Raw genomic sequence first — 14,513 nt, forward strand, 5'->3', positions numbered from 1 at the left:
GAAACGGTCCTGGGAGGCTGGGGGTGGCTCTGCTCATGGTGAGAACTTCCAGATTCCTGGGGCCTGGCAGCTCCCGCAGTCACAGAGAGGCTTTGAATGGAGAGATGTCCCCAGATGGAGAGGCTGCTTTGTGAGCTGGAAGGTGATGCCACCATGGATAGGAGGAGGTCCCTTTGCAGGGGCTCTCCATGATGGGAGCTCTGACAGAAAGGAGGGAGCCAAGAGAGGGTTCAAGGCTTTTACTAGCAGCCCCCTGAAATTGAGGGGGGCCCCAAAATTGCACATAGGTGCCAAGTGCTTGGTGGCCTAGGTGCCCAAGGGCAGGTGCCTTAGGGGCAGGAACCAAGAGGCTCAGCAGGTCCAGAGCGGCCTGGTTACTGAGAGGTGCTAGCAGGGTGGGCGCAGCAGACGCCAAATTACCTCCTGGGGGGACATGGGGTTCAGGGTGGGGCCTGAGGGGAGCCCATCATCTGGGAGACCCCTCCACACTCCCACTCCAACATCCCTGGCCCCTGGCACCCCCGCCGCCTTTAGTGTCCCCCAGCTGCCCCCAGTGCTCCTCCGTGTCCCCTAACTCCTCTACTGCCCCCATGGCGTCCTCCAGCTTTCCCCTGATGTGCCCTAGCTGCCCCTACCTGCACCCAGCTGACCTCCAGCACCCTCCTCATGGCCCTCAAAGCTTTCTATGCCCTCTCATAGCCCTAGTTTCCCCTTAATGCTTCCTAGGTGCCCCACAAAGCACCATAGCTTCCCCCCTCATTCCCCTGACCCCCATCTTCTGCTCTCCCACCCCCCAATGCCCTCAATGCTCCCTAATGCCCCTCCAATGCCCCCCCAGATGCCCCCAGCTGCGCACCTTGCAGTCCTGGAGCAGGGGCTGCCTTCAGGGGAAGATGAGGGGCCACTGGTTTGGTGCGGGAGGCACTGCAGGTTGCTGGCATGGAAGGGCATGCAGCCCAGGAGCAGGGCATAGAGGATGACACTGACACTACAGGTGTCTGCCAGGAAGGGGTTGTATGGCTGTGTCTGCAGGATCTCGGGGCAGGTGTAGGTGTAGGACCCACAGAAGCTCTGGCTCAGCACGACCTTGGTGGGCAGCCTCGCATGTGGGGAAGCCCCAGGAGACTCCCCACTGGCATCCTGCAGGGCCACCCCCCCCCCCCGAAGAAGCTGGAAATGGAGACCTTCATGTTGTGTCCTTGCTGTCCAGGAGAAGGTTTTCCAGCTTCAGATCCCTGCAGGGGAGAGGCAGCACATGCTGGGGACAGGTCGGGGCAGATGACAGTTGTGGGGAGGAGGAGGTCAGGGGCCAAGGAGGGAGCTGTGGGTAGATGAGGGGCTAGGGACTCCTCTGGGAAGAGGAGGGCTTGGATTGGGAGCTGTGGGGCAGGTGGCCATGTGGAGGGAGTGTAGGTAAGAGTGCAATGTGGCAGGTGGACGTGTGGAGGCAAAGAGAGGCTTCCAGGTGGCCCTTCATTGCCTGGGCTGGGGGGAATCATCCTCTAGGCGGCATGGCCAGGGCTCTGCAGAGCCCTCGCTGCCTCAGGGAGCTCTGTCCCCACCTGTCAGAATGGGGACCCCATGCCCCCATGCTCACCGACGTGTGGACAATGACCCTGCTGCGCAGGTAGACCAGAGCGAGGAGGAGCTGGGAGAACCAGAGCCCTACCTGGCCCTGGGAGCAAGGTCTCTGGTGCTGCACCCACTCCAGGATGCTCCCCAAGAGGGCCAGCTCCATAAGAAGGTAGAAGCCTGTCTTCATCTCCATGCCTTGGTATATCATGATGAGGTACTTGTAGCACAAGCCCTTCAAGACCTGTGGGCAGAGCAGCTTGATGTGGGACAGGCCTGACCCCCTCTGGCTCTCCTTTGCCCTGCACCCCTGCCCCCTTTGCCCACCAATGCTCCCCTAACCTCTAGCAGACCCCACAAAGTGCCCACTGCATCTGCCATCCTCCTGGAGCTAACTTGTTGGGGTCTGCTGCAGGGGTTGGACCCTGATATGTCCTGGGCTGACAGGTTGGGCAGGTGGCAGCAAAGGGTTTTCTGGTGAAACCTCTTCCAGAGCTCTTTGGCAAACTTGGAAAACTAGAGTTTTCCTCTTTGGAGCACTCCTTGTTCTCAGCAAGCACACCCTTCACAACCCAGACTAGGCTGGAAATTGAGACTGTCACGAGGTGGGTGTCACTGCTGGTGTGCTTGCACTGGGTGTGCAGGGCTCCTGGTGGAAAAGGCTGCTGCTGAGCGGCTGGGGCAGCAGGATGCAATTCCTTTACCAGCACGTTCAGGATAATTAGGCCCAAACACCAGCTGCTTGGCACTGGGAGGAATTATGGGGTCAACTAGCAGCTTGGTGAAGCTGAGCTCCTCTGGGACCAGTTGCCAGAGGAACTGCAAGGAAAGCCAATCCAGAACGTGGTGTGACAACCTATGAGAGGGAACGGTGATAGCCATGAACTCTTCAAGCAAGTGGCTTTTTCCTGCTCACACTGGCACACTGTCATGCTCACAAGCACCCAGATGGTTGTGCTAGTGCTCCGGCCAGGGTCAGTGGTGCATGACATGGGAGAAGGACAACAGCAACCAGGGCCTCGCTCTGCTTCTGAGGAACCTCATGAGTGCCAAAGGCTGTCATGTCAATGATGATGATGATTAAGCACGCTGACAATAAGCTGTTGGACTGATCTTTTATAACAGTCCCAGGGAAATTTTTCCCATATACCATGCCAGGTTTGTTCACCTGATGCCTCTGAAAAGACTGTGCTCGTCCTGAAGCACCTCTGACACAGCACAGTGCCCCTCTTCACTCCCTGCTGATGGGCCACATCCCATCAGAGAGCGTGCCCTGTGCAGAGTGGCTGCGTAGGGCTGAGGACTCAGTCTGGGTTTCCCACAAGCCCCCAGTACACACCACAATGTAGGTTGTAGGCAAAAGCTTCACCTGCTGGAAGTCAGAGTGATCCTTACCGCCATCTTGGCTGAAGCGAAGGAGAGCTCTTGTATCTCTTGCAGCAGGTCAGCAGTCACCACCTTAAGCACGCTGATGATAAGCTTTTGGACTGACCTTAGGCCCTCGAGGCATCACAAGCCCTAACAGGGTGGCCTTTTGCCAGCAGGTCCTGCTCATTTCAGGTCCATGAACTTGCAGGTAGCTTGCTGCCCTCTGGTTGCTTTTCCCCAGGTTGAACATGTTTGAAGGCAATGCCTGCAGGCTGTTGGAGCTGTCCTCCTACGGCAAGGACGCAGGGCCACCTGCCTATGAGTTGTCTGAGTTGCCCCATGTGAGCAGGGAAGTGTCCTGGGACCCGTGCCCCAGGAACAGCCTTCTCCATTATCAGCAGGGGCACTGCTCTAGCTGTGCTGGGTCTTGCAGCGATCCCTCCTATGCTTCCACCCGCCGTTGGATCCATCCCTGCACCAGCTCGTGCTGGCTCCATTATTTCCATCAACAGCCTCCCCAAAGTCATGCCTTGGAGCATCAACACGCACCTGCCCCGCGAAGGTGGGGAGCGGCCCCTGGGGCCAGCTCAGGCTGCTGGGGCTCTTCCTCGCCAAGCGGTGCAGAGGGAGAGGCGCGCAGGACGAGGAGAAGGAGGCAGCGGACCCCCGCCGCGGTACGCCCCGCGACAGGGACCCAGGAGTGCCGGACAGGTGCTCGGCGCCTCCCCGCCGCGGCCGGGCCGCGGCTCCCGTGGAGATCTGCCCCTGCTCGCACGCCCCTAGAGCCGCTTCCCTGTAGGGGACCCCCGGGCACCGTCGCGTCCGACCCGCCCGCACGAAGCTGAGTCGGACACCGCCGCGGACTGGACAGACTGGCGACACTGGCGGCGCTGCCCCGGAAGAGCCGCTCAGCCCCGCTCCGCCCCCGGGGCGTGACCAGCGCCGGTGCGTGGCTTCACCAATGAGAAAAATCTGCTGCCCTGCGTCAGCGCCGCGCGGCGGTGGCGGAGGCTGTTGCTAGGCAGGCCGGTGCGGCTGGCCCAATGGGAGCGGGGCGCTGCGGCCGGGCCCGGGCGCAGGCGGCGGCGGCGGCAGGCGCGGAGCGGCTGGGGCCCGGCGCTCACCATGCCCTACAAGCTGAAGAAGGAGAAGGTGCAGCGGGAGGCGGCGGCGCCGGGGTGCTCCCGCGTGGTCCGGGTGCCGCCCGGTGACCAGCTGCCGGCTCCCGCCGCCCTCCCCACCGCGGCCTTCCCTCGGCGCGGCCCTCGGGCGGGGGCGCGCGCGGGGCTGCGGCCGGCAGGGGGCGGGGGCGCGCGCCCGGGGCGGGCGGGGCGGGTGGTGCAGGAGGGCGGCGGGGGCGCGCGCTGGCGGGGGCGGGGGCGGGGGCAGGGGCAGGGGCAGGGGCAGAGGGAGGCGGAGGCGGAGGCGGAGGGGGAGGGGTGGCCGCCGGTGCCGGTGTCCCCGCGCGAGCCCGGCGGGGGAGCGGAGGCTGTTGCCCGCCCCACCCCGTGCGCTCGGGAGACAGCGGGAGGTCGCGGGAGCTGCGGGGCACGACCGCTCCCCCCTCGCCATGCCCCCAGCGGGGGAGGTACGGCCCCACCCGTGTCCCGGGCCCGCCGTGGGGCGGCCGGCCAGCCGTGGCTGCCGGAGCCTCTCTACCCGCAGCCCGGCGCTGCCCACGGGCGGGATGCGGGCCCTCCCTGATCCGCCTCTGCCGCCGCTCGGGGCGGCGGGCCGGGCCGTGCCCCGTTCCCGCCGCGGCTGTGGGTGCCCTGCGCCTTGTAGCTCTGGTGGGCAGCGGCAGGGCCGTGCCCCGGCGAAGGGCTGGCCCCAGCTGGGTGGGCGCGGGGCCCTGTCATCTGGAATTGCCTGGCCAGAGTCAGCCTGCGGTGGCTGGGACGGGACGTGCCCCCGCCGCAGGCATCCGCTGCCAGGGGATCGTTCAGGGTGCCTTTCTCAGGGGAAAAGGGCTGGGAGTTGTCACCCGAAGGAGGGCTTGCTGCAGGCGTAGTGGTGGAGTGAGTCTGTTGTAGTGCACAGCTGAACTCTGCAAAGAGATGCTAAAATCCTGCACAAGGTTAAATTTTCTCTGAACACATTTTTATCGTTTCAGGAGTCTCCGAAGTCTACCAAAAGCACCACAAAGCCTGGCAGCACCAGTAGTGGGAAGGATGGTGGGGCAGAGAATTCAGAAGAGGTAAGGCTTTCACGTTGGATACAGCAGTGTGTGTGTGCAACTCATCTTTGAGGAGGAATAACATCTTTTATTCTAGCTACTTCAAGCTCTGCCCTGGTTTCTGCTGGGACAGAGTTCGTTTTTCTTTTTAGCAGCTAGGAGAGCTGTGTTTTGGTTTTAGTCTGGCATTTGTTATGAGAAGAGCGCTGACAGCGCACTGATGTTTATAGTTGGTACTGAGACCTCAAGGACTTTTCAGCTGCCGTGTTCTTGCCAGTGTGCAGGAGCACAACAGGATAGAGGGGAGCATGGCCGGGACAAAGGGTCCACAACTCCCTTTATGATTTGTACTTAGATTTAGGATCGAGGGCCAAACTGGCCAATGAAGTATTCCATATCATGCAATGTCATGCCCAGTATATAGATGAACGTTGACTGGGAAGAAGGGCCTTTGTTCTTCTGGAGCACTCTCAGACTTTGAGTGCTTTCTCTCTCACAATCTCTTTTTGTGTCTCTCACTCGTCTGGGGTTGTGGTGTTGGGACTTACCTGTTTCGGAATCATTTACCAGGACAGGCCAGGCCTTGGTCACCGGGTGGTGAACAATTACACTGTGCATCGCTTGTTTGTATATATTATTATTGTTATACATATATATATTATTTTAAAAAATATTATTATTATTACTAAATTGTTCTTGTCTCAACCCATGAGTCTTCTTCCGTTTTCCCTTTAATTCTCTTCTGTATTCCCCAGGGGTGGGGGAGGGTGAGCGAGCAGCTGTGTGGCATTTAGTTGCCAGCCGGGCTAAACCACGACAGTATGTCACCAAGATCTTAAGGAATCAGAGAAGACAGTAGCAAAGACTAAAGTTAAGATGAAGTTAGTTCCCCTTGAAAGTTGACCCAAAGGGAATGATGACTATGGAAGAGACAGGATGAGTCTCACACCCTACAGCCCTGCAAAAAGAGATTTGGCACAAAGCTGACGGTGAGCGCTGCTCACAGAGGTGGGCAGAGCATGGTGAAGTTGGCTGCAGAAAGGGAAGAGCCACGATTATTAAGGAGGAAGCCTGACAGATGGGAGCAGCTTCCTTGCTCCTATCAGAGCAAAGCACAATACACTCTGTTGTCACTTTGTGTCAGAGTGGGAGAGTAATGAGAAGCAATAGAAAAGGAATATGTTCTGAAGCATTATCTTGGGGAGTGAGGTTAGGAAGTAATGGATAGGACACCTGAAAGAATAGATGTAAACTGCTAGAGATTAAATGGTTCTTCTTCATTGTAACAGCCTTGTTGATGAACACATTACTCACAAGAAGGCACAGTGTGAATTCCCAGCTGTGCAAAGTCTCTTTCATTCTCAATTTTGATGTTGCCAGGCTAGATGTGTTAGAAGGGCCTCAGAAGAATGTGATAATATGATAAGCTGTACTTAGAATTAGCAAAAATTTGGGTAAACTCGGACTTTTCTGGTAGACTTGAGTTTGTCAAACTCAATTCAAAACCACTCAAACAGTGTGGTTGTGAATTTTGAGACTTGGCTCAGAAGAGCGTCGTACACATGTCCAAGGAAGCATGCATATGTGTGTGGTTAATTTTTTTAATATTGCAATTTGTCAAACAAGCTGTGTCACTTCTATGTCTGTAGAAGGCTGTGTGTTCGAGTCTTGTCTGAAACATGTTGCATGTGTAATTTGGAGGATTGAGGATGTAAGATGACTGAAAACTAGGACCAAATCTGTAGTTCAGTGGGATGGACGTAGTCAAAATAAGGTTATTTTAGAGTCTCTTTCAAAGGATAGATCTGTGTTGCAGATCCTCAGAAAATACCCCTACTGCTAGCCACTGGGTTTCAAGTTTAAAGCTGTGCTCATGCCTAACCTGCTGTGTGGCCAGCAAGGAATCAGAAGCTGAGTTTGCGTGCCTTGGAGCAGGTGCTGGTTTTGTAGATGTTCTTTTTTTATCCCATCCTTGTCTTCGCCTCTGCCCGTTTTATTTTGTGTATACAGCTGAAAACAGCTTTCTGGGAGAGCTGTCTGCTGACTCTGAGGAAGGAAGAGAAATCCTGCCGTGGCATGATGGGGTCAGGCATACCTTTTATTTATTTCGCACTCTTTGTCTGCTGAGTTCACAGCTCTGGGAAGGGGAAGGAAAGCCTGGGTCTTGCAGTGCGAGGGTGACGGATAGCTATCCAAGTGGAGCGCTCTGATGTCCCCATCCAAATTAGCGGCGGGCTGTGGTGCTGCTCTCCTGGTTACAAGTGGTGCAGTGAGAAAGGAAGAATAGTGCCGGCGACAAGCTTCCTTCTGTGACCTGAAACAGCACGTACTGTCTGGTTGTGCCTGGGTGCAGAAGAAACTTAGAAGCGATGCGCCTAACCTTCCCTCCCACAAAACATACCCAGCCACTTCCTCATACTCCAAACAAAATCCAGCCCGTCTTTAAGATGGAAGGCTGGGTCTCCTTTGATCATAGGAACAGAGAGCAGAGCAGAAGGGAGACACCTCTGCAGTGTGCACTGCCACAGGTCTCTCTCTTCTCCCTTTCCCTGTTGAGCTTGCAGTGAAGTTTATTCTCTGGTGGTGCCTTCCTGTCTCCAGACAACTCTGCTGCAGAATGAGAGAGTGCTCTTTGCTCGATAAGAAGAAATGTATACCAGTTTGAATGCGATTTTCCTGCTCTTCAGGAAGCACAGAAAGGTATTTTGACTTTCACATTGGGGGAAAGTGAGGAGTTGGGTAATGTGTTGGGAGCGAGAATCCTTCCTCACGTCAGAAGCAGGAGGTGGTTTGACTTGTGAAACACCAGCAGTGGTGTTGCCTGGTGAGGTTGACAGACTGAGCCTTGCCTGGATGCCTCTGCTGATGATTTGGGAGTTTGGTACCCTGTAAAATTTCTACCTGGAGTTATGATTGGTTCGTTGGTTGGTTGCCTTTTCTAGGGAGAAAGTTGTGCACCAAAGAGAACTTTCTTTGTAGTTCGTATCTCAGTAGATGCTTAATGGGCTTGCGGCAGGAGAGCAGCATTTGGGCAGCCCTGTTCCAGTATATGCTTTCCTCCTCACATCATGCTCCAAGAAGCAAGGGAAGACTGAGCCCTAATTTATCCTAGTACCAAAAGATTGTGACTTGTTTTACCAGCAAGTTGTCTGGCTGGTGGAATGAGTAAAGCTTGTTGAAGAGCAGCTCTGGTTTGACAGATCTGAGCAAGTGCAGCAGATGAGAACCTCTTACAGGGATCTCCATGGAGTGAAGTGAAGAGGGTAGGAGACAGTCCAGAAACCCTTAAGCATAGTGAAGGAGCTTTTAGTGGAGCTGAGCTGGAAGGGCAGATATGTTCAAAAGCAGATGCATCCTCACAAGGGAAGGCAAGTGTTTGAGTTCTGTCATAAGTGCAGGGGTAGCGCAGTGCTCTTTTAGATACCCATCTGAGGGTGAAGCTATCTGAGGTGAAGAGCCAGCAGAACTCAGCCAACCCCTGCCTTTGTGGAGGCAGTTTGCTGAGGAAGAGACAGGAACAGTGGAGGAAGATGCAAGAGCAGGGAGTGGGAAATAAAAGCTTTGTTTAGGTCGTTCCCTCTGGAAAATGATGAAGATATGAATGGAGAGAATTTCTGTGTGGCTATTGAAGGAGAAAAAAGAAATAGTGTCAGAGACCAAGGCAGCATTGAATGAGAGGATGAGAAAGTTACTCCTCCTGGCCAGAAAGACTGGGAGAGGCAGCTGGGTGGAGAAGAGAGTTAATGACCTGGAAGTGGGAGCAGGGATTAGCAGCAGCAGCAAAGAGGAGAGAGGAGTTGCTCTGCAGCCTCAAGGGCAGTTTGGAGCCTTGCTGATGAAACTTGCAGCTCTGGGAGAGGGTGCTCCTTTTCACTAAACTGCTGTATTACGTGTTTTGCAGATCTCTCCATGGGACTTGTTACTGCAGTACCTGGAGTTCATTATTCAGACAGGCGTTACAGTGTGTCGATATTGCTTCTGAGGCAGAGAGCTTGATTTTAATAGGGAAGCTGTGTAACAGCAGGCAAAGAGAGCAGGTACTGACTTGAGGGATGGGAAGGGAAGAGTCATCTGAGGAGGAGGATCATCTGACAGCAGATCTGGGCTGAGAAGCTTAGCAAGCAGGGGATGCTCAAGGGACCAGTGAGGCAGAAGGGCTTTCCGAGTGGCGATGCACCCAGCTGCGGTAGGAGTGCCTGCAGAGGTGAGGTCATGCATGGGCAGGAGAGCAGAGAACTGGCACAGTTCAGGGTGGCTGGGGAAAGAGGGTCTCTGTCCCTGGGAGCCGGGGTGAAGAGAAGTAAGCAAGCAAGCCCAGGGCCTGGAGCTTTTATTGACTTGTGCAGGCAAGTTCCTAGCAAAGAGTAGCGGTGATGGGAACCAGTGGGGAAGAAATGCTGTGAAGCCAGGGAGCCTGTGCTTGAGGGAGTTTGAACACGGTTGCAATTGAGGCTGGCCCATCCTATTGGCACGAGTAGCAGTGGGAAAGGTGGGGCTGCCCCACCGCACTTGGCCAAACAGCTTTGTGCTGTTCTCTGGTCACTTCAGCACATGCAGCGTAACAGCCGCTGGCAAACAGTGTCTCCCAAGCAGCTGGCTTTGCCGTGGTGGTGAGAGCCCTGCCTGTCAGGAAGGGGCTGAGCCTCATCAGGTGGATGTGTGCCTGCAGCCATGTAAGTGATCAGCTGGTGCTGATGTCAGGGAAACAGTCTGTGAGGTTGATACCTGTGCATTAAGAGAAAAGCTTTCAGTTTTACCAGTCTGCCGTGTTTTCAGGGATGAAAATTTCAGAGAAGAAAGTGTTAGGAAACTTAAAACAGACTGTTTCTGATTCGTGTGGCCAAGGTAGGAGGTGTTGAAGGCAGAAGGAGGGCAAGCCTGCCACAGGAAGCACCTTCTGAAAGCAACTGTTCTATTCAGCTTGATGCCAGGAAGTCCATATAGAAGCAATCCATCCTAAAACCCTCTGAGCACTGCAGCGTAAGAGTGTATCTGACCTCCTCCATCATCGAATTTTCTTTAGCAAGCTTGGTTGTGTGATTTTTGCATGTGTGTGTCTGGTTTTAAATAACTAGCAGCTGAACCCGAAGCTGTGTTTTGTCTCTCTTCGTGCCAGCTGTTGAAGGCTGTAGAAGCTGGTGACAAGGACTTTTCCAGCCTCCTAATGAAGGAAGTGTGGCTGCAGCCTTGTAGCATGTGGTACACAAGCCATGCTAACGTTTGCCTGTGGCGTTTCTGAGTGAGGGGACTCTGCAGAGGCAGGTCCCATGAGCTAGGAGGACCCATGTGTTCTGCTTCCCTCAGGGTTACCTGTGATGCCACCGATGCATCTTTTGTTTCTCTCTGTACCATCTTTACTCCATGGTGGCTCAGCATTCAGATTTTGCTCTGCGTCCCTGTGGAAGGAGAGTGATGCAGGATAGAGGACTAGCCTTGCAAAAAGCATCTGGACAACATCTGAGTGGCTCATGCTGCCCTGATACCCAAATATTCAGGGCGAGGAATGAACTTCTCACTCTTGGAATGCTGCTAGCAAGGATTCAGCCTGACTTAACTGAGGAGAGACCACTGTTCAAAATAAGTTACCTCCAGTTGGTAGTCTGTGCCTGCTTTGTCTGGTAGGCACAGCTGTTTTCATCGCAAGCTCATCTTGCTCCCTCTTCTCATTGTGGGGAAAATGCTGCTCCATGAAAAGAATCAGATCAAATCTAAACTGAAGGGTTCAAATCTTGATGTCTCCTCCCACCTTGGCTTGGAACTGAGCTTGAAACAGAACCACTTATGATTTCCTTCAAGCAGACCCAGACCAGAACCAAAATATTTCTGATTTCTGGTTCAAAGTAATGGCTTGACAAAACAAATGGTGTTTTGTGTTGGGCACTGTTTTTCACAGGGAGTCTTCGCACTTGCTGTACAGATTAGGATCAGTGTCTCCTTGTAGGGAGCTTTCCCTGTTCCTACCTTGCTGCCTCCTCACGTGCTGCGGGTGCAGTATATGTTGTTCTTGCACTGTGGTACTGTGGTACTGTGCTGCACCTCTTTGGAAACCATCAGGACTTGGCTCAAGGTAAGGACTGTGCAAGGTAAGCTGCAGCTCAGCTGCTTCTCATGGGAAGAGACTGGTCATTTCTCATTTGGAAGAGAGCTCTGATGAGCTTCTGCACTGCTGGTGTCTTCCCTCAAAATCCAGCTGGTCGGTGTTCTGGGGAGGTGTGCGATTGTACCGCTGTGCTGTATGTGGCAGCTGGGAGTTTATGGGGGAAGGAGGGGATGACATCCAAGGATTTCACCCACCTTTGCTCCCCATCCATTGCACTATCCCTGTTGTGTCCTAAACAGATTCACCCTGCAGTTGCTTGGCTTTATGTGCCAGGGGAAGGAGATGGCAGAGCTGAGGAAGGGAGCGTTGCTAGGCTCACGCAGCAGAGCCAGAGTAGGCTGAGTGCTGTCTCCAGCTGAGTGCTCTGCTATAGGCTTGCTGGCAGGATGTTGCACCCTTCCATTATTTCCGTTGTTTTCCATGAGTTGGGTCAGTGTGGTGTTAAAGGGTCAGTTATTGAGCCATTATGGCCCAAGTGGGACTTGCAGAGCTTAAGCAAGGTCAGAACAGAGCTGAGCTGAGCAAACACTGGCTTGAGTTTCTGGTCACCTGCTAAAAATAAGAAGGTGCCTCTATAAGTGCTGTTTAACAAGCGTAAAGTGGAGAGGATGTCTGCTGGAGGAAAGTACAGGCAGAGAGTTTATGTGGCTAAAAGGGGTGGTGTGGAAAAAGTAAATGAACAGGAGAAGCCCAGATGGCAGTGAGGCTGAGACGAGGTGGAGATGGAAGGAGCAGCCAGGACAAGTTGGAAAAGCCCACAGCCTGAGACCTAAGGTTTGGCTATGTCCTGTGTGGTTCGTAGACTAGCAGCTCCTGGTCTGTGAACGCAGCAATGATTTTAGTGGTCTTCACTGTTGCCTTTCCAGGGCCATCATGTCTGCTCTGTGCTACATGCTGCTTTGCTTTTTCCCAGGTGGTTCCCTGCAGAAGGATAAAGAAGCAACTTACTGGTTTTCAAAACTTGCTTACTGTGTGTTATATAGAGTGCTGTAATCGAAGGCAGCAGCACACTGAGATTTCTGTTTGGACCACAGAAAGTTCTTATTTCTGGTTTTTTGTGTCAATGAACTTCTATAAGATGTGGCTTTGCTTTCCATATCCCTAGCACCCAGTGTGCTGAGAGGCTCTGGTGTCTTTGAGGTACCTCGCAGATATGAACAAAACTGATGTTAGCTTTGCAGGTGTGCTGCAAATGCAACCAGCAAGTCTAGATCCCTGGAGCAGTGAGTGAGATGCAATGAACTGCAAGTGCCACAGTGAGAAATGTGCCCGGTTTCTTCAGTCCAAGAAGATGCTGATGGTATCTGATTGCTTCTGAGGTTTGTAGGTAAAAGCTTATGTATAGTTCTACTCTCTTCTTCATCAGGCCCAGCAGCCTCAGCAGCAGCAGCAGCCGCAGCAGCAGCAAACAACTTCAAATAAGCGACCCAGTAACAGCGCTCCCCCACCAACCCAACTGAATAAGATTAAGTACTCGGGGGGACCCCAGATTGTGAAGAAAGAGCGTCGGCACAGCTCTTCTCGCTTCAATCTGAGCAAAAACCGGGAACTGCAAAAGCTCCCAGCCCTTAAAGGTAAGCTGTGGGGTGGGGGTGACCTGCATGACAAGCTGTGCCTTCTTCAGGCAGAGTGCAGTTGTATAAGGGCTTCCCAAAGTGGGCCTGGCAGTGTCCTGCTAACCTCCTGCCGGCAGTGTGACGGAGATGGCTCTGGGAAAGGTGCTTGATTTGACAGAAGATTGAGAATTGATGGGTAGCCTAAAAAAAAAGGATACTCAATGCAAATTTCAGTGCTTACCTTCCCATTTGAACTGATTTAAACTCTCCTGCTTATATGTACTTAGGATTGCCTTAGATTCTTCAGCAGGTTGTGCAGGAAGGTGGTAAAGTGCAGAGACCTTGGTGCAGACTGCTCTTGGTTCCAACAGCCACTCATTCCTGGGAGGGGACCAGGTCTCCTCCTCCTCCTTCTCCTTGTTTCCACTGCAAATTATGGTAGTGCTATTGAACTTGTCCCCATTAGGGCAACTACCCAGCATTAGCAGTTAGTCTAAATAATGGTGCAATTAAACATGACTTAAACGCGGACAAAGGGAGAGCGATTTCAGCAGTCACTCAGCCAGACCCGTTGCTGACCTTGCTCACAGAAACAAGCAGTCCTTTTAGGAACAGTGACTGCCTTGCAGCTCAGCAGCTGTTCTGCAAGCATGAGGTAAGTTTGCCCGATTGGCCTTAGCAGTGCACCGTTTCCGGTGGCAACATATCAAAAAGAGAATGCTGTTAATGTAGGGCCTCTGCCGCCTTGGCCCCTCTTTTCTGGGCTGCTCTCTGGGAAAGAGGGTTAGACTACAGTGTGCTCTGCCCAGCTCCCCTTGTGACTGTGGGGTGCTGGCTGTGGATGTCATGGGCTGTGATGGGAACTGGTTAAGTGAATTCCTTTTCCAGTGTACCTTCTACTGGGATCAGTGCTTTTCAGATTAGAAACCACGTTTGAAATCACCTTATGGGATAGTTGCTCCAGAGGCCTTGCAATCCCTCTGCCTCCACTCCATGGCAGGGATAACACTGCCTCTTCTTCACCAGCCAGCTCAGTGGGGACTGTGATGGGGGAAGGGGAATGCAGGACAGGGAGCAAATGCACTGATACCTGGGCAAACCAGGAAGATGTTCCACCTGTCTCCAAGGACAGACATCCTTGCTTTCTCTGACAGATGCTCCTCCACACGAACGAGAAGAGCTTTTCATCCAGAAGCTGCGCCAGTGCTGCGTGCTTTTTGACTTCATCTCTGACCCCCTCAGTGACCTGAAGTTCAAGGAGGTGAAGCGAGCAGGTCTCAACGAGATGGTGGAATACATCACACACAACCGTGATGTTGTCACTGAGGCCATCTATCCTGAAGCTGTTATCATGGTAGGGCATGGGGCCAGTACATGCTTGTGTGTCAAAGAAATAGAGACCGTTCAGAAGCAGAGGGGGGATGAGGGGATAGGGCTTTGTGACCCGAGTCTGCTCATTCCCTATTACCTGCCCACCCCTAGAAAGAGAAAAAGGAAGTGGGGGTGACAATTCCTGGTGCAGGGAGAGATGGAGGCTCTTGCCTCTGGCACAAACTGCACTTGTGGAGTTGACATGCAGACTGTAACCCTACAGCCTCTGGGGAGAGATCTGTTTGTGGGCACAGCTGTGGTGTTGTGGGTTAGGCCGACCCCCCGACACAGCCGGTCACTCCCCCTCCCTCACCCCCAGGAATGAGGGAGAGAATTAAAGGAGAAACGGAAAACCCATGGGTTGAGATAA

General features: G+C 53.7%; 2 protein-coding genes across 7 annotated transcripts in view; one reads left to right on the top strand and one right to left on the bottom strand.

Moving 5' to 3' along the window:
* Positions 1-306: 306 nt before the first annotated feature.
* Positions 307-2,973, bottom strand: LOC104379873 (testis-specific serine/threonine-protein kinase 4-like). The gene is made up of 5 exons (XM_009987236.2): positions 2,968-2,973; positions 1,598-1,816; positions 857-1,086; positions 421-423; positions 307-328 (listed from the first exon to the last, which is right to left on the bottom strand). Exons 1-5 carry the CDS (start codon positions 2,971-2,973, stop codon positions 307-309), a joined length of 480 nt encoding a protein of 159 aa, XP_009985538.2.
* A 1,062-nt stretch (positions 2,974-4,035) lies between these two features.
* Positions 4,036-14,513, top strand: part of PPP2R5D (protein phosphatase 2 regulatory subunit B'delta) — a 33,236-nt gene continuing 22,758 nt past the window's right edge. Inside the window, exons 1-4 of one of the 6 annotated variants that reach the window (XM_086631801.1) lie at positions 4,036-4,092; positions 5,054-5,137; positions 12,583-12,790; positions 13,927-14,126. In XM_086631801.1, the coding sequence (XP_086487927.1) occupies positions 4,066-4,092; positions 5,054-5,137; positions 12,583-12,790; positions 13,927-14,126 (519 nt within the window). In that variant the 5' untranslated portion in view covers positions 4,036-4,065. Of the gene's footprint in view, positions 4,093-4,886; positions 4,888-5,053; positions 5,138-12,561; positions 12,791-13,926; positions 14,127-14,513 lie in introns of all 6 variants that reach the window. The other 5 variants (XM_086631802.1, XM_086631796.1, XM_086631798.1 and 2 more) reach the window with 5 other exon arrangements.

Source organism: Tauraco erythrolophus, chromosome 2, assembly GCF_009769465.1.
Source record: "Tauraco erythrolophus isolate bTauEry1 chromosome 2, bTauEry1.pri, whole genome shotgun sequence".
NCBI lineage: Eukaryota > Metazoa > Chordata > Aves > Musophagiformes > Musophagidae > Tauraco > Tauraco erythrolophus.